We start from the raw sequence: 20,468 nt of genomic DNA, 5'->3' as shown, positions 1-20,468 counted from the left end.
TACAGAAAACAATAATGGACCCAACACTGAGCCCTGAGGGACTCCACTAATAACATTAGTCCACGATGAGCAGTGTCCATTGATTACCACTCTCTGTCTTCTCCCCCTCAACCACCCCTTTATCCATAGCAGCAATTTGCCTCCAATGTCACACTGCTCCAATTTGTGTAGCAGTCTTCCATGTGCAACAGTATCAAAAGCCTTTCTAAGATCCAAGTATATAATATCAAAGCTATTCCCTGCATCCAGTTCGTTTGTGACTGCATCATAGTATCCAATCAAATTGGCCAGGCAAGACTTCCCCTTAACAAAACCATGCTGTGTCCGAGCTATAACTGAAGTCTTGTCTAAATGATCCTGCAGTGCTTCTTTAACCAGTGCCTCCATTAATTTTCCAGGAACATAAGTTAAACTCACAGGTCTATAATTACTTGTGTCAGCCTTTGATCCTCCTTTGTGAATTGGGGTCACATTTGCACATTTCCAGTCTATCGGTACCTCCCCTGAGTCCAAGGAAGCTCTCATAATTATGGCTAAGGGTTTGCTTACTTCCTTTGCTGCCTCCTTTAATATAACTGGATAGATCCCATCCACCCCGGGTGCCTTTCTTATGTTTATCTTCAACAATTTCTCCTCCACTTTACTCCCAGTTATTTCAAGATTCTGTAGCTTACTGCTAGAGTTGAATACATCTCTGGCATTCCCCTGGCTGAATAACTCCTCATGTGTGAATGTCGATGCAAAATATTCATTTAGTTTGTTAGCTACCTGAGCAGGATCATCAACAGTTGACCCTTCAATATCAAGTGGACCAATCCGATTCATCCCCTTCCTTCTAGAGTTTACATAAGTAAAGAACTCTTTGCTGTTTTTCTTTGCATCCCTTGCCAAGGATTTCTCGTAATCTGCATTTGCCTGCCTAACCTCCTTTGTAACTTGGTTGCATATCAACTTGTATCTATCATAAGGCAATGTTTCGGGCACTGGAAAGACAAGGCACAGATACCCCCATATATTATGATTTTGAAGGAAATATATGAGAATGCTACCTCCTTTATCAGACTAGACAAAGATAGTAGGAAATTTAAAATCGAGAAAGGAGTTCGACAAGGAGACACAATATCTCCGAAGCTCGGGTATATCGGGTATGTCGTATGCAACACATACGACATACCCGATATTCTTCCTGATGAGGTAGAACATGCATTGAAGAAAATGAAGAATCGGAAAACTCCGGGGGAAGATGAAGTTACTGTAGAGTTGTTAAAATTGGGAGGAAGAGACGTAACACAAAAACTGGCAAGGCTCTTCACAAAGTGCATTAGAAAAGGTGTTACACCTAAGCAGTGGAATAATGCAATCATAGTTTTGCTGCATAAGAAAGGAGATAAATTAGAAATTGGAAATTATAGACCAATTAGCTTGTTATCCCACATCTAAAAGTTGTTCACAAGGGTCATTACTAACAGATTAGAAAGAATACTTGATGAGAATCAACCGAAAGAGCAAGCTGGCTTTAGGACAGGATTCTCAACTATGGATCACCTTCACGTAATATCACAGCTAATGGAGAAAGCAAATGAATATAAAACACCATTATGCCTGGCATTTGTGGATTATGAAAAGGCATTTGACTCCATACAGCATAAGGCAATGTTTCGGGCACTGGAAAGACAAGGCATAGATACCCTACATATTATGATTTTGAAGAAAATATATGAGAGTGCTACCTCCTTTATTAGACTAGACAAAGACAGTAGCAAATTTAAAATCGAGAAAGGAGTTTGACAAGGAGACACAATATCTCCGAAGCTGTTTACTGCTGCCCTTGAGGAAGCTTTCAGAAGATTAGACTGGTCGCAGAAAGGAGTCAATGTGAATGGAGAGTACCTAAACCATTTACGATTTGCAGATGACATTATGGTCATATGCCACGATCCCAAAGAATTAGAGGAAAATCTTAATCAGTTATGCAGAGTTAGTAAGGATTTTGGACTAAAGATGAATATGGATAAAATGAAAGTAATGCTGAACAAGTATGCCACAGAAAGGGACATAATGACTGAAGGAGCAGTAATTGAAAAGGTGGAGTCATATACTTATCTGGGACAAGTTATTAGCTGTAATAATGATAAATGGATGGAAGTCAAGAGAAGAATAAATTTTGGATGGATAGCATTCAGGAAATATAGTCACATACTGAAGAGCAATATCCCAGTTTGTCTGAAACGTAAAATAATGAACCAATGTATACTCCCCATCATGACTTACGGGAGTGAAACTGGGGCACTCACCAAAAGAATGGAAGAGAAGCTGAGAACTACACAGCAAAGAATGGAATGAATTATATTGGGAATCAGACTGTTAGATAAGAAGAGAAACACTTGGATTAGGCAGCAAACTCAAGAAAAGGACATTCTTATCAAAACTAAAGAACTAAAATGGTCTTGGGCAGGACACATAGCTCGAAGACATGATGACAGATGGACTAAGAAAATAACAGAATGTTACCCAAGAGGAGCTAGAAGAAAACCTGGAAGACAACAGCAGAGATGGATAGATGAAATTCATGAGTTTGGGGGTAATAAATGAATGGGCCATTGCACAAAACACAAGGAACTGGAAAGTTACTTGAGAGGCCTTCATCCTGCAGTGGATTGAAAATGGCTGATGATGATGAGATATGAAGATTTCTGAGCAGTATAAACAGGCAGCCAAGAAAGCCCATGGTGTCCTATCAATGATTTATTGAACATTATCCTGTAGAGATGAGGAGGTCATAGTACCACTGTATAAGGCAATTGTAAGACCACATTTGGAATACTGTGTTTACTGTGTTCAAGTATGGAGCCCTTGAAAGGGTTCAAAGAAGGGCAATCATGAGTCTCAGAGGTGACCTGATTGAGATTTATAAGCTCCGAGAGGAGTTAGTAAAATGAACAAAGGCAGAATTTTCACTGTTATTGAGAATTCCAGAATTCGAGACATAAATTCAAATTATAGGGGAAGAGGTTGAGACTAGATTGTAAGTTTTCTTTTAACTAGTGAGTCATTGATTGTTGGAACAGCTTGTCTTCACAGGTAGTTGAGGCTGACAGTTTGAATAAATTCAAAGGTCAACTGGATAGTTAACCATGTAAAGAGGGGTGCAAATAATTTGTACTTTATCTACTTTTTTTTTTTTTTTTTTTCCCAGCTAGTGAAGCAAAAGCCTTTGGCCTCCTTAAACTGTATGGCTGTTACCATTACTATGTTCAATTATACAAAATAAACTAGATAGTACTTATTTTAACATACAGTTTGTTGGGTACATGACTAGTTATAATGGCTGCAAAAAATGAAACACAGTGATATCATTTGATGTGAGAAATTGATTGTGTTTCTTTATGGTACTGATTACCCCAATTGTGAGTAGATACAAAGATTACGTATCTCACCAGAGCCCACATACATGGATCTATGTTTTTCTAAGGTTGTTCAAGTACATTTCAAATAATGCATCCATTTACACAAGAAAATTTTCTTGAATTTTTCCAGTACATGTTGCTATCTCTTATCTGGCAGCATGAAACTAGCTTTGGAAATTGAAGAATGAGCAGGAATTGAACCTGTCAGCCATTTTTGTCTAATTATGAATAAATTATATGAAATGATATACACTTCATCTCTTTACAAAAAGAGATGAAGAGTATATTATTGATTTAAAAGAAAAGTAACAATGAGTTTATTTATTTTGATTTTTTAATTGGTTTGATTTTTGGCAATGATTTTCTTCTGAATTTAATTCTAAAAAGTTAATTTATTCAGAATATGAATAAATTAACTTTTTATTTATATAAAAGTTTTCATTTTTATAAAATTCATTTTAAAATTTCATGGAGAAAGTCACTCCACAGAACCCACCCTCCTGTGAAAATCAAAAACAGAGAGCCTAAGCACCTTTCGGAAAACTCGCTCATGAAAAGGTCAAGAACAAAAATGTTATGTAAGTTGATAGAGGTTGTGCATACTTCATCATAAATTATTCCTTAATATTCATTGGAATGTGCTTCTCCAGAAATGCTTAGCCACAAGGTATTATATCTCTCAAAAATCCAGCATCCCAGTTAGGAAGTAAATATTCCAAAGTGAGTGAAGGGATCAAATATTCACACCAAGACAAATTACAGAAAAGTCATGGTAACATAAGAACAAACACAACCTTTAAAAAGAGCATAAGATAAGGTATTTAGGATAATCTTTAAGAAGAATAAAAATTTTGTACAAAAAGGCAAATCTGCAGTGAAAGAAGCACTGGAAATGGTTTAAGGTTAAACTTGGGTGGAAGCAGGGCTGCACTTTACTGCTATATTTTTCTATAATTTGCATGGACCATTTAATAAAAGCGTAAGTTACTACCAAAGTTTAGTGTGGGAGAGGTAAAAATTGAATCATAGTATAATTAAGAAAAGGGAGACCATTTCAAATGCAGGTTACTGAAATATTTGAAACTGCTTAAATATAATGCTTCTCTGTGTTAACTTTTATAGTCAACCATCAGGGACACTGTGACCTCTCCAGTGATGGCGATGCTTGGAAAAGAGACACCACAGTTTCCCCTATCAGTTGTTATTGCAAATATTACAATTACAATAATTTGCATTTGAAATGATCTCCATTTATTAATTATACCATAACATTGCCCTCACACAGCTTTTCTACAGGGGTTTAACATCCAGAATGTAAATTACATTTCTAATCAGAAGTTTTCTTCTAATCTACCATGTGGCTGCTTGTTTACATTCAATACATCTGTTTAATGTTCAACACAAGATTGTTAATAACTGCAGTCTGATGAAGGGACCAATAAGTTCCAAAACTGGTCACAGCAATGCCTCGGGTTTTTAATGGATAATATTTTCTATGGGTGTTTAATATCCACATAACATAAGTTACATTTCCGATTGGAAGTATTCTTCCAACCTACCACTTGGTTGCTCATTTAGATTCAATGCATTCCTTCACCACTTGACACAACATTGCTAATACCTATAGTCTGATAATGGAACCAATAAGTTCTGAAACTGGTCACAGCAGTGCCTCGAGTTTTTAATAGATGACCAAATTGTTTAATGGGTAATGTTATCTGATGAAAAACAACATCAGTTACTTTAGATTGCCTATGTGGACATTCATAGTTGACTCTAAAAGACAATAAGCCTGAACATTGGCTGTCCAGATCACAGTGTCGCCAGCAGTTGAATGTAAAAGTTAATGCAGAGAAGCATTATTTAAGCTGTTTCAAAATTTGGATCATTATTATATGCAGATGATACAATGTGATAAATAGTAGCCTACAAAATTCTTCAAGAATCTCCAAAATAGGTAGATGTTGTAATGAATTTGGCAGGAAAACTAGCAACACAAAAAAACAAAAAATTGGAATAGTAATCTTGTGTATCTAGCAACAATCTTTAATGAAGATAGGCTAGACATGAAAATAAATAATCGAATAAGCAAATCAGGAAGCCAGTTAATCAGCCAAAAGGCACAGTTTTTAAGCTTCTTTTAACCTATATATCTGAGAGCCAAGTAGGAAATAAAGGAAGGACTATCCCAAAAACGAGAATCTCCAGAAATTAGAATTTTAAGAAAAATAAAAGGAACAAACAGATGTAAGCAATGGCAGGATCATGTTAAAAAGGAGGAAATAAGAAAATATCTTTGGATAAGAAATATCTGATCAAAGATATGAAAAGCAAACCTAAGATAGTATGGATATACAGAATGGATGACAGAAGAGAGATTAGCTAAAGAAATAGTCAAAGAAAAATGAATGGTAATAGGCTGCTTAGCAACAGATGAAGAAACAGGCAGATCAATGGATGTAAAGCAAGAATTAGAAGAAAGAGAGAGCTTACTCTGTCTAGGATAAAAACCCAAATGGAAATAGGACAGCACTGAAAAAATAATGAATGGAGGGCTGATAGTTTAGATGGATATTGATTTTTATTACCAGTGACCTGTACACTCACCGTTTATAAGAGATTTAAATGATGATGATTTTCCAAACAAATATATATGAACTGAAATTAATTTTAGTTACAAATAAATATTTATACCTTCCAGTTGGGCCATGCATCTTGATTCGAAATAAGCCACTCTGAAGGGCATGAATAAATATTATGAAAACATCTTTTTCAGAGCAACGTGGAGCATAGCTAAAAGATTCCAAGCCAGTTGTGAGATCAGGCAAAATCTCAGCTGGAAAATATATCACATATTGAATTAATATTTGAAATAAAAATTAAAGCAAAAACAAATTAAGATATAGTAAAGAAAAAAAAAACTCAATTACATTATCACATGAATTAATAAAAGAGTAAAGTCTAAATTTAATAAAATCTGATTAAGGTTAATGTAAGCAACTAATAATGTTTCAGAAATAGAAACTTCAATAGTTATTAACAGAAGTAGCAAATGATGCAAGAAAGCAGGATTACACAGAATCAGCCAAAAAAAAAAAAAAAAAAAAAAAAAAAAACAACATCACCTCTCCTCCAACAGTGTCTAGTTCTTCCCCGAACCATCTGCAACCATCTTTCTTCAATTTGAATTTATGCTTCTCATGTGTGTAGTCTGAACAAGAGGAAGAATGCCATCAGCACTGAGTTTGCGCAATCCATTCAAAGCCTTAAACACCTTAATCAGTCTTGCAAGTGCAGTCTCCAAATGCTGCAATTTGCAGAAGTGAAACCGTTCTTGGTAAGAGCACTCTTCTGTTCCATCACAAATCTCACCCTTCTCTGTACAAGTTCCAGGAGATCTACAGCCTTCCTAAAATGAGGCATTCAGACTAGTATGCAACATTATTCAAGATGTGGGCTAACCACTGCCTTGCACAATGGGATAATCACATCCTTATCCTTGCTAGCAAGATTCATGCATATCATTGAAAAAATCTCATGAGTTGTCCTGGTAGCCTCATTGCAATGCGCAGAGAACATCACATCTGACTGTACAAAATCCCCAGGTCTTTTTTTATTTTCCACCAACCTAAGTGTAGTACGTTAATCTAGGATTGCTGCTACTCACATGCATTACTATCTTGCATTTGTTAATTTCAAACTTCAATTGACATTTCTCGCTCACTTTATCTTGTTGCAGTAGCATATCTTAATTGATGTCATTAATTGCCAACCTCTGTTATCATCTGCAAACTTAGACATTAAGCCTGGAAAAACCTTCATCAATATTATTAATAAATACAGCAAACATTAATAAGCCCAGTGCTGAACTCTGGTTATCTCTACTAATAACATTAGTCCATGAAAAGCAGTCTCCCACTCAATCATCTCTTTATATGGGCATCTCCATAGCCAGGTGGGCAGGAGCAGCAGTGCATAGCACATACTTCTTGATTAGACTGGGGGTTCGAGCCCGTGACCACCAAATACGGAGGATGCGGCCAGGAAATGACCACCGAATATCCCCGGAGCAATATGGCCTTAGTTGCTAATGCTCCTAAAAACCAAACAACAACAACATCAACAACCATCTCTTTATTCATAGCAGTAACCTGCCCTTAATGTCACACTGCTCAAATTCTCAAATTTTTACAGCAGTCTATTATGTGTAACAGTATCAAAAACAAACATTCCTGAAATCCAATTATATGACATCAGAATTATTTTTCGTATCTAGTTCCTTTATTACTACATCATAGTATACAATCATACTTGTCAGAGACAGGATTGTTCCTTAACAAATCCATGCTGTGACAACAGTATAACTGCATTAATTCTTAAACCAGTGACTCCATTATTTTCCCTGGAACAGAAGTTAAGCTGATGAAGTATTTATTCATGCCAACCTTTGATCCCCCTTTGTGAACTGTGGACACAGTTGTATATTTCCAGTCTACAGGGACATCCCTTGAATCAAAAGATGCTCTCATAATTATTGCTAAGGACTTTATTACCTCTTTTGCTGCCTCTGTAAATACAACTGGATAAATCCTATATATCCCAGGTGCCTTTTTTATGTTTAGCTTCATTTCTCTTTCACTTTCCTCTTAATTCACAAAATCATTTAGTTCCCTGTAGAGTTTGATAAACTTCTGGCATTGCACCCCTAAAGAATTTCTCATGTGTGAATGTAGATGTAAAATATCTATTCAGTTTGTCAGTGACCTGAGCAAGATCATAACAGTTAAGCCACTGATATCAAGTGGACCAACATGATTCATCTCCTTTCATCTAGTGTTCCCATAAGTAAAACTGTCTTTGCTGCTTTTCTTTGCATTCTTTGCCAAAGACTTCTCATAATCTGCCTTAGCTTGCCAACTCCTTTTTTTTTTTTTTTTACCTTAGGCAGAATATTTAATATCTACCATAGGTCTCTGTATCACCTGAAGTTTAAAGCAGTGCATCCCAACCTGGGAGAGGCTCTGCTTCCCTTATTTCAGAAATTTCCCTAACAATGGCTACCATTTTCATTCTGCAATGGAACATTGATTATACATTATGATCAATATTTTAAACTTTTGTTATCTTCAATTTCATTATTTTTTAGCAAAGACCAAAAGACATAATTTTAATATTGTTAAAAATGTTGCAATGACTACATCTGTCATAATTAAAATTATTGAAATGTTACAATGCCTGATACTGATAATTTGTAAAATGTGGCCAAGTATGGGAAAATTTTGTGATTTTAATCAAAACAATTCCGCCTATATAAAACACAACACTTCAACAACCATTTTTATTTTTTAGCATTTCGCTATTTGGGAACTATTTCTGAAAACACATGATTAGCACAACTCAGAAGAAGAAGATTATGTTCTGTGATAAACTACTCAAATAAAACATTCAATATGTATGATAACATCATTTCCATTATGAAATGATACATTAATTTTTGCATAGCTTTTAAAGCACTGCATGTTTTCCTTATGCTTATTTATTTGCAAATGTTTGATTATATTGCATTTCCTGCCACACAAAGAAAACATGTTACCTTTTCCAGATTTTACAATACATGGACGATACTGCACACATTGTTTGCAGGAATATCACATCATACTGAATGACATTAATTAGTTTTGCACCACATAAGTGTGATGAAATGGTCAAGTTGCGTAGAAAAATACTGCCTACATTCCTATTTTGCAATACAGATTAGTACAACTGATGGCTAATTTGTTAATGAAAATAAGTAGAGATAAAAAAATTTTTTTAAAAATTACATTCTTAATGTAATATTACTATTTTTTTGGAAAACAAAAAATGGAGGAAAATTATGTTATTGCAAAAAGATGGGGAAAACTGTTACAATGGTGAGACAGAGAAGGGGGTCAAATTGAATCAAAAGATAAATTCTCCATCACAAATTTGGACAGATGGCAGCTATATACATTCAGTTTTCTGAACACTAATCAGAGATGCTCCTTTCCCACCAGAACTCTCAAATGCATAGGTATATTAAAATATATAGATAATTTATTATAAATAAATCAATATTCAACATGGAATGATCAGGAAACTTACACCAAGGGAAGCTTAAGTGGTCTTCCATATTTTCCAACCATACAACTAAAACTTTTGCATCACAGCTCACAGCAGCACCTTGCTGACGACCAAATTTTCTACCAGAGCTCCTACCCTGCCCTTGACTTAAATCTTCTGTAGAATCCAAACTAAGAGACATAGATCGCGGAACTGGTAGGTCTGAATGCAAGGAGGTGCGTGATACAGAAGAATCTAAAGGATTATTCAGTGTTTTTCGCTCTGCTTCTTTTGGTGGTGTTTCAAGTCTCACTATACAAAAAAAATCAAAAGTTAGCTTTGAATACATCTTACATAATAATATATATATAAATAGCACATTGCATCGTCAAATATGAGCCTTACAAGCTGGTTATACTTATAAGGTGACTTTGAAAAAACATGAAAAGTCACAAAAATACTTCAATAGGATACAGCTAAAGGAAACTACAGAAATAATTAAAGTGGCAATTGAATTTCAGTATTAACTATAGGCAATTCTTCTAAATTTGAGTTAGCATTAAAAATGTTAAATTTGAATCTGCTTAAACAACTACAGTGGACTCTGAATTTGGGATATTACTAACTGATGTTAATATAAATGTTGATATTAGCCAATGTCACCCTTATATTTTTGGAATTTCAGTATTAGTATTAATAGTGGCAAATTATACAAGAAAGCAAGCTAATATATAGCATCAGTAAAAAAAAACAAAACAAAAAAAAACACATTTCACCTATTCATCCCCTCAAATAGTTTTCTAGTTCTTCCTTCAATTTATTCAAACTCTTCAATTTATTCACTTCCACAACAATGGAAAGAAGCTTGTTCCAGCAATCAACCACCCATTGATTGCTGGAACCACATCATTGTCAAACTTCTGCACATCTATTTTTCAACCATCTTTCATGAATTTGAATTCATGCCCTTTCGTGTGCATAGTCTGAACAAAGCGAAAAATCTCATCAGCACTGAGTTTGCTGAAACCATTCAAAGCCTTAAATGCTTCAATTAGATCACCTTGGAAGTGGCCAATCTCCAGATGCTGCAACGAATATTAACAGGTCCCGCATATAGTATACTCATCCTCTATTTCCAATAATCATTTCAATAATAAACGGATAAAAACACAAAATCAGTTTCAAGTTTGAAGTTTAACCATAAGTGGAACTGTGTGCTATGCAGTTCCACATTTTGGCCCCAGGGTTGAGTAAATGCTTAGTTGGCAGGTTGACAATATGCATTTGTTAGAGGTGATAAAACGAGTCAAAGGAACTGTGGAGCAAGCAGTGCCGATTTGAACAGTGCACGAAACTTGAATGAAAAAGTTATTAATCTATTTTCAACAAATAAAAACCGAAGAATGGATTTTATTTTTAAATAAAATTTCGAGATTACCCAAGTCTGTTAATGGTAAATGTCCAGTTGATATTTTTTAGTATTTTTAACTTGCTTATTATTATTACCATCTATGTCTACATGTCTTATAACCAAGGCAATTTAATGTAACTTTAAGAAGCAGCACTGCCATACATCAGAGTCACGAGCTGCCACTGCTTATATGAATATCAAAAGCTAATAATCTTAACATTTAAATATATTTGATTATAGTGCATGTTCAAAATTAAGTAATTTATTTACAGAGAACATTGTTATATTATATGTAAGTGAGTGTATAAAATATAGCTCATAATAAATATAAAATGCAGGAACCAAGCTTCATATATTTTTATACTAAACAGGACTACAAAACAATATTTCTGTTTAGGGCTTCAAAGGTGTTTTAGAGTCCTAAACAGAATGTGCTATCTCATTTTAAAATAAGCAAACAGAGTAATGTATTGAGATCAAATAAATGTAAAGAATTTAGCCAAAATTTATATAGATATATTAACATGAACTTGATAGCATAATGTATGACATAAACATAATAGCATAATACATATTATTGCATTTAGAATATTAGCTTAGTTTAGTATTGTCAATTAAATTGTATTTAAACAGAAATCAGACTAGAGTAGCAAAATAATGGGCACAAAGAAGCAGGAATATTGAGGTTCATAGGAGAACCAAAGGTGGAAATTCTCCTACAAATTACAGCCTAATAAAATGTGTTATTTATGCAATGCTTATGGAATTTTCTGTAACACGACATGATGAAGCTAAGGAGAATGTCTTTGTGAATGTTCAGTGCAGAGAGTGTGAAGAAATTAGGTGCCAACTCAGCATTCTGACGGGGTGTTTATGAGAGCTTGAAGAGTAGGCTGGATGCTCTCAGAGCAATTAAAATGGTAGTGGGGGGGGGGAGCATCAAGCTCTTAGCTGCCTAACTTAATGCCAGAGTTTACATTTGTGCCTTGGGTAACACAGGAGCAATCTCCAAGGCAAAATGCAATGCTCCCACAGGACGTAGTCACAAGAAATATATTGTGCAAGAAAGATAGGTGGGATAGGACAAAGGCATGTCTGCCAGTGGGAAAAGTAGATGATACTGTAGAGCAGATAACTTTTAAGGGAATAAAAGGTGATACTGTTGTATACATTGGCACTAATGATATTAAGAGTGGGATATCTGAGGACATAACGAGTACAGGGCAATGTTAGAAAAAAGTTGGAGAGTTTTGATTGAATTTAAAAGCATTTAAAATTCTTTCCAGACACAATGTTGAGAGCCTTGTCAATCAATTTGGCCCTGGAGAGAATGTGCAAGGCTTGTGAAGTAGAATTTTTCTCACCATAGTCTGTGCTTGTTAACAGAAGATACTGCTTTTACAGGAATGGGATACACTTAAATATAAGGGGTTTGAGAATATTTGTTGATGCTATCAAGGTAGTGATAGGTGGATCGGAAAACTACTAGCCTGGGGTGATCCACAGAATAACAGATTAACTACAGCCATAGGCAGAGCTAAAAGTGATTCTTGCATTACTTCTACTGGAACATGCAGCAGCAGGAAAGCAAGGTGCCAGAGATTTCAAGCTCTGCAGTGATTCATCATGGAACAAGTAAATATGTGGGCTGTACAAGGATAACTAAGAGTAAGAACAAGTGCATATATACAGGCAGTTCCCACTTTACGAGTTACAGAGTTTACAATTTTTTTTTTTTCTCTCAAGTATCAACAAAATTAAAAATATGAACATTAATTGCAAAAAATGAATGTTAAACATTCATAAATATTGCATTTCAAACCAAGCTCATAACTATACAATACAGTGTACCCCCACTACGACATTAATCTGTTCCAGAGGCGCCATCATATCATGAAAATATTGCAATGTGAACCCAATAACACATGGTTTTTGGTTATTTGTTCCAAGACCCTGGGAGTTGAAATTTTTGCTATATAACTAAGCTATTTATCTCTCTAAAAGGTAATTTTTCTAATGAAAATTGTATTAGTTACCAATTCAAATCATTAAAATGCACCACACTTTTGTTATCATATGTTCTGTTATAAGAATTGATTTTGAACGCCTTTGTGATATTTTTCTAAAGCACATTTCTGGAGGTCATGACCATAAAACAATAAAAATAATTTGTGCTTTCCGGTTTATTGGGCTTTTCTGTTAGTGCAATTAGTTATAAACGGGTAGTAAACTCAAAGTTATTGCATTTGCGAAAATACTGATAGCTGGAATTGTGTGGGTTTTTATTTTAATATGGTGAAATGTGTTTCCCTTCACTGAACTCTTCAAACATAAAAAAAAATATATATATATATATATACAGTAAGACCTCCTAATCCACGGGGGATACGTTCCAAGACCTATCGTGGATGGCTGAAACCTCGGATATAAGCGAACACCTGCTGACCCCATACATAACGTGATTTTCTTGTACGTATGAGGGTGGTTCAATAACTCATACATAATAAAGTTTAATTGATAAATTAAACACACGTTAAGACATTACCAACGTTAAATACGGTAATAATAAAGTACAGCAGTGATCACAATGTACTGATGGCAAATTTACTTAAAGACATAACTATTGTCAAGGGTAAAGGGGAAAGCTTTTGCTTTTGCAAGGGTAATTAAAGTGCTCTCAGACAGTTTTTAAATTCTGTACAGAAGGACCAATTAATGATGTTACCAACAACAGATTCTAAATGGGAAGTATTCAGGGGAATAATTGTAGAAGTTACTAGACTTTTCATTCCAAATAAGAAATATAGTTCAAGGCTTAGACCTAAATGGATGTTGGATAAATTGATGAGATTTATGTCAGAGAAGAAAAATGCATGGGATGCACACAAAGAATCAAGTGATATAGAATTCTAGTGCATAATCAAGTCACAAAGGAGGTTAGCAAGCAAAGGCAGATTAAGAGAAGCCTCTGGAAAAGAACAACAGCAAAGATTCTATGCTTATATTAACAGTAGAAGGAAGGGGTTGAATCACATTGAGTCACTTAATGTCAAATGGTTTTAACTGTTGATGACCCTGCTCAGCTACTGACAAACTGAATAGGTATTTTGCATTTCTAATTATATTAAGGAAGGCAGCAAAGGAAGTTAGCAAACCCTTAGCCATAATTATGAGGACATCCTTGGATTCAAAAGGTGATATAAGTAATTACAGATCTATTAGTGTAATGTATATTCCAGGAAAAATAATGGAATCACTGTTTTTTTTTTTATGTGAACCCCAAACACGAGAGGTATTAGAACCTATAGTACTTAGTACCGTGCTTGGGTTGGAGGTTGAGAAGACGAAAGAAGATATTTGTTGACATTGGACTTGAACTTCTGTAGATTGTAATTTTCAGGAAATACATATGAAGGAAGGTTGTTCCAGAAAATGGCAGTTGAATGAATAAATGAGGAAGATGAAAAGTTATATCTGCAATAAGGCCTCTGAGGTTGGGATTATTCATACCACTAATTTTAAACACACACACACCAACCTTTATGACTGATTGAATAATGAAATAAAATAAAATAAAATGATAGAAAAGACTATAAAATAATATTTACAAAAAACTTTTAATTATTTACAAAAAACTAAACTATAACAAAAATAAAATAAGTAAATAAGTTAAAATGCATTAAAATATAAATATAAAAGCGATAAAAAGACAATAAAAAACACTATTAGAGCTTTCGGAGGTGTCTCCTTCCTCAGTAATAGTGAGACCTAAGTGACACATCCTTAAATACCAGGTTCATGGCACATGTGGATGACCAGGCGCATACTCAGCATTCCTTTCACTTGTACCAGAACCGGAAGTGGTCTGGAGACGTGGAAAATTAAAACGTTTATCTCTGGCCAAAACCACTGCCTCAAAAAGGGGGTGAAGCCTAACTCCCCTGTCTCTGTTCATACTATTGTTACCAGAGGATCCAATCCACAGACTTTCCAGCCACTTGCGGTCCCAGAATCTAAGCGCCTGGTCAAGGATGACAGCGTTGTCAGGGGAGATCTGGTGTTGTTTTTCCCAACAGTGCTCGGCAATGGTGGATTGAGTGAGCTCTGCGGTCCGTATCACTCGTGAATGTTCCCCCAGACGGTCCTTGAGACGCCGTCCTGTCTCCCCCACGTAACATTCCCCACAATCCGGGCATGTGATCTCATATACGACCCCACTACTAGAATCCCTAGTAATGGGATCTTTGACCTGTGACACTACTGTGTGCAACCTCTGGCCCGGAAGCTGCACACAGCGTGTCTGAAAGTCGCGAAGCATCCTCGCAATGCGATCTGACAGGCTCAGATAGTAGGGAACATACACTGTGGTAAGTGGTACAGGCGGAACTACCCGATTGGGCTCTTCCTCTCTGTTGTATTCATCAATGACCCTCTGGGGGTAACCGCACCTCATAAGATCCGTTGTGATTTGCCTAATTTCCTTTTCCCCCCCTCCTCAGGGGTACTGCAATGTGTTCTTCCCCTACCCAAAAGTGCTCTGGCCACACTATTTTTATGTTGGACAGTCTGTGCCATCCTATAATGTGTGTACTGGCCCCTACACATTGTTTTCCTATAAACCTTAGTTCTAAGTCTGGGGCCTTCCCTCTATATAGCATTATGTCCAGAATGGGAGGGTACCATCTATTTTTACCTCCGAGGTGAATTTTATAAAGGGGGAGAAACCATTGAGAAATGAGACCACATCTTCCTCTCTCCCCTTCTTTACAATAGTAAATGTGTTATCAACATATCGTTTCCACTTATGCATAGGGAACTCCAATCTCGCAAAAACCCTATTCTCAAATTCCTCCATAGCCAGATTTGCAACAATGGTGCTGATTGGAGAACCCATGGCTGTGCGGTGACCTGTTTATACATCACTCCTTGGAAAACCAAGGTTGTACTAGAAAGACATAATTCAACAGCACCACATATATCTTCTATGTTTAGGTGGGATCTAGCACTTAAGGTATTATCCTTTTGTAAAGCCAACTTCACACATTCTACCCCATGTTCCATTACGGCCAGCCGACCGGGCTAGCCGAGTGGGTAAAGTACCTGCCCGGCAACCCAAAGGTCGCGGGTTCGATTCCCGCCTCGGGCTTGGATCAAAGTACTGCAAAAACCTTGGGAGGTGCAATATGGCCACAGAAGCCGATGCGCCAATAACTACCAAATCAAAAAAAAAAAAAAAAAAAAAAAAAACCATTACGGCCCATAGTTTCCTTCATTGGTAGCCCTACGTATGCGTTATCAAAATATCTGGCGCAGCTGATTTCCCCGGTTGTGGGGCGGTCCGCGTTGGTCATGGGAGACAGTGCGGAATTTTTGTGAACTTTGTAAGGAGTCAAGAAATAGGGGAGGACGAGATGATGATGTCATTAGATGTTATATCATTATTTACGTGTATCCCCATAGCACATGGGGTAGAATGTGTGAGGTTGGCTTTACAAAAGGATAATACCTTAAGTGCTAGATCCCACCTAAACATAGAAGATATATGTGGTGCTGTTGAATTATGTCTTTCTAGTACAACCTTGGTTTTCCAAGGAGTGATGGTATAAACAGGTTCACGGCACAGCCATGGGTTCTCCAATCAATGCCATTGTTGCAAATCTGGCTATGGAGGAATTTGAGAATAGGGTTTTCGCAAGATTGGAGTTCCCTATGCGTAAGTGGAAACGATATGTTGATGACACGTTTACTATTGTAAAGAAGGGGAGAGAGGAAGATGTGGTCTCGTTTCTCAATGGTTTCTCCCCCTTTATAAAATTCACCTCAGAGGTAGAAACAGATGGTACCCTCCCATTAGTGGACATAATGGTATATAGGGAAGGCCCCAGACTTAAAACTAAGGTTTATAGGAAACCAATGTATAGGATAGCACAGACTGTCCAACATAAAAATAGTGTGGCCAGAGCACTTTTGGGTAGGGTGAGAACACATTGCAGTACCCCCGAGGAGGGGGGAGAAGGAAATTAGGCAAATCACGACAGATCTTATGAAGTGTGGTTACCCCCAGAGGGTCACTGATGAATACAACAGAGAGGAAGAGCCCAATCGGGTAGTTCCGCCTGCACCGCTTACCACAGTGTATGTTTCCTACTATCCGGGCCTGTCAGATCGCATTGCGAGGATGCTTCGCGACTTTCAGACACGCTGTGTGCAGCTTCCGGGCCAGAGGTTGCACACAGTAGTGTCACAGGTCAAAGATCCCATTACTAGGGATTCTAGTAGTGGGGTTGTATATGAGATCACATGCCTGGATTGTGGGGAATGTTACGTGGGGGAGACAGGACGGCGTCTCAAGGACCGTCTGGGGGAACATTCACGAGCGATACGGACAGCAGAGCTCACTCAATCTGCCATTGCCGAGCACTATTGGGAAAAACAACACCAGATCTCCCCCGACAACGCTGTCATCCTTGACCGGGCGCTTAGATTCTGGGACCACAAGTGGCTGGAAAGTCTGTGTATTGGATCCTCTGGTAACAATAGTATGAACAGAGACAGGGGAGTTAGGCTTCACCCCCTTTTTGAGGCGGTGGTTTTGGCCAGAGATAAACGTTTTAATTTACCACGTCTCCACACCACTTCCGGTTCTGGTACAAGTGAAAGGAATGCTGAGTATGCACCTGGTCATCCACGTGTGCCGTGAACCTGGTATTTAAGGATGTGTCGCTTAGGTCTCACTATTACTGAGGAAGGAGGCAGACACCTCCGAAAGCTCTAATAGTGTTTTTTATCGTCTTTTTATTGCTTTTATATTTATATTTTAATGCATTTTAACTTATTTACTTATTTTATTTTTGTTATAGTTTAGTTTTTTGTAAATAATTAAAAGTTTTTTGTAAATATTATTTTATAGTCTTTTCTATCATTTTATTTTATTTTATTTCATTATTCAATCAGTCATAAACAGTTGGTGTGTGTGTGTTAAAATTGGTGAGATAAAAAGTTGGTTCTGTGGGTTTGAAGTTGGACAGTAAATGGATGTTGGCTGGTGGCGGCACGTGTTCGAACTGTTTTGAAAGAGAGAGCGGGAATTATAGAAGCCAATTCAGAAGAACAGTGTCCATGGAAGTATCTGTAGAAGAGGCATGCAGCAGAAACAGTACATCTATGAGAAAGCGAGTGTAGAGACTGTTAGAGATGAATCATTAATTAACCTAACTGCCCACTTCTGAATGGAATCAAGAAGCCTGAGAGAGGTTTTGGGGCACCACCCCAGATGTGGGAACAACATTCCATGGCAGGGCGGATTTGCGATTTATACAGAATGAGCAGCTGTTTGGAAGAAAAGTAACGCCGAGAGTGAAAGAGAAAACTAAGGTTTTTAGATGCAGAGGAAGCAATATTTGTAATGTGCTTGTGCCAAGAGAGATTAGAAGTCAGGGTAATCCCCAAAAGAGATATATCATTTTGCCTAGAAATCGGAGTGTCACTAAAGATAAGCATAGGAGCAGAAGAATTCTTTTTGCGAGATATAAGACAAGATTGAGTTTTAGAAGGGTTGAAATCAACTAACTTGTTTTTGCCCCACTGGAGAATTACCTAAAGATCGGCATTTAAGGAATTGGGAGCAGATTACCAATTACAGGACAAGGTTTCTCAAAATGGAAAGTGGAATGCAATGTGCTATCATCGGCAAAACTATGGATAGGATTTCCATTCAATGGAAGAAGGTCATTAATATACAAGAGGAAAAGAGTGGGGGAAAGAACTGAACCTTGGGGGACACCGGCATTAGTGGAAAAGTTAGAAGACAGAGAGCCATCTACCATCACCCTCAGGGAGCGATCAGAGAGAAAACTGGATAACCAATTAATAAAAACAGTTGGAAAACCATAAGATGGAAGCTTGTTTAGAAGACCTTTATGCCAAACACGATCAAAAGCCTTTGAGATGTCAAGAGCAACTACTTGTGTTTCACCGAACCTTTCCATTGAATTAGTTCATAAATGGGTAACATAAGCCAGAATATCACCAGTGAATCGACACTGACGGAATCCATACTGGCGATCGTTAATCAGATGGAAGGTTTCTAGGTAGTTTAAGAGTTGGCGGTTAATTGATTTCTCCATTACTTTAGAAAGAGTAGAAGTAATTGCAATGGGACAATAATTGGATGGGAGGGATTTGTCACCTTTTTAGGAACTGGCTGGATATGAGCAAATTTCCAAGCAGAAGGAAAAACATCTTTGGAATAAGAAAGTGAAAAAAGGCAGCAAAGAACAGGAGTAAGTTCAGGAGCAGAGGTTTTGAGAACAAGTGGAGAAATACCATCTGGACCTGGAGCTTTCTTAGCATCAAGATTTGTCAAAATGCTTCTGACATTCTTTTGACGGAAGACTACAGGATTCATTGAATGGAGCATGTTGAGAATGGTGGAAGGTGCTTTACCAAGATCATTAATACAGAAGTTGGTAGAAAAATGCGATGCTAGCAGGTCAGCTTTATCCTTGACTGAAGTGACAACAGAACCATCTGGTTTTGACAGAGGTGGGAGCAGAGATGGGCAAAAGTTGCGGCCAATAGCTTTGGCAAGAGACCAGAATGCTCGGCTACCATTAGGCAAAAAGTAAGTTTTCTACTCTTAATCTTTTCAAAATCTAGTTTGGACTAATTAATAAGTGCTTTACAATTGTTGCGAGCTTTGGTGTAGGCAGAAAATGAAACTGAAGAATTAGAAACAAGCCAATTACGATATGCAACATTCTTCTCTTGAACAGCCTTAGCACATTTATTGGAAAACCAAGGTTTATATAAAGGATGAGATTTTAAAGTGGAGTGTGGGATAAAGGATTCCATTCCTGCAAGAATAATTTCATTGACACGATCTGAGCAAACGCTGACATCAGAAGTTTTGAAACAGTAATCCGACCAAGCAAAAGAAGAAAAGAAGTCTCGCAGGTCATCCTATTTTGCATTCTTGTAAGGCCAAACAACATTAGGTTGGGAACAGCCATGAGATAAAGGTTCCATTGGAGAAGAGACAATCACCAAGTTGTGATCTGAAGTGCCTAAAGGACCTCTCACTTCGACCATGTACTTAGAAGAGTTGTTTGTGAGAAAAAGATCAATCGTATTGGCTGTATGATTAGGATTGTCCGGTATTCTTGTAAGTAAATGAACAATCTATGCTAGGTCATTAGTAATTGCAAAAGCCTCAGCATTTCGACCTGCCGGGTCGGTGTGACTAGAAAACGGAAGACAGCTGGAGTTGTGAACATTAAAATCACCAAGGAAAATTACCTCACTGTTAGGAAAGTTGGACTGGAGAAAGTCAAGTTGCAAAGAGAGGAAGTCAAAGAGCTCCAAGTGATTAGTGTAGTTGGGAGAATGGTAGAGACAACAGATGAATTTGACACAATGAGGTAGAGAGATTTTAAGCCAGAGAAGATCAAAGAGAGGAGATTCCAAATTGCCAAGTCTCTGACAGGGAATATCAGAACAGACATATGCACAAGTACCACCTTTGAAGCGAAAGGAATCATACAGCGAATAATTTGGGCATCTGAGATGAG

General features: G+C 37.0%; 1 protein-coding gene across 1 annotated transcript in view; it reads right to left on the bottom strand.

The window, feature by feature from the left end:
- Positions 1-20,468, bottom strand: part of LOC150088630 (ral GTPase-activating protein subunit beta) — a 522,786-nt gene that overhangs the window by 58,407 nt on the left and 443,911 nt on the right. The window contains exons 26-27 of the mRNA XM_090369596.1: positions 9,531-9,800; positions 6,102-6,243 (exon numbers count right to left, since the gene is read on the bottom strand). Coding sequence (XP_090225722.1) covers positions 6,102-6,243; positions 9,531-9,800 — 412 coding nt within the window. The remainder of the gene's footprint in view (positions 1-6,101; positions 6,244-9,530; positions 9,801-20,468) is intronic.

Source organism: Mastigoproctus giganteus, chromosome 3 (genome assembly GCF_048544385.1).
Source record: "Mastigoproctus giganteus isolate SK-2022 chromosome 3, ASM4854438v1, whole genome shotgun sequence".
Classification (NCBI taxonomy): domain Eukaryota; kingdom Metazoa; phylum Arthropoda; class Arachnida; order Uropygi; family Thelyphonidae; genus Mastigoproctus; species Mastigoproctus giganteus.
Note: the sequence above shows the minus strand (reverse complement) of the source record. Positions and strands in the feature narration are given on the sequence as shown.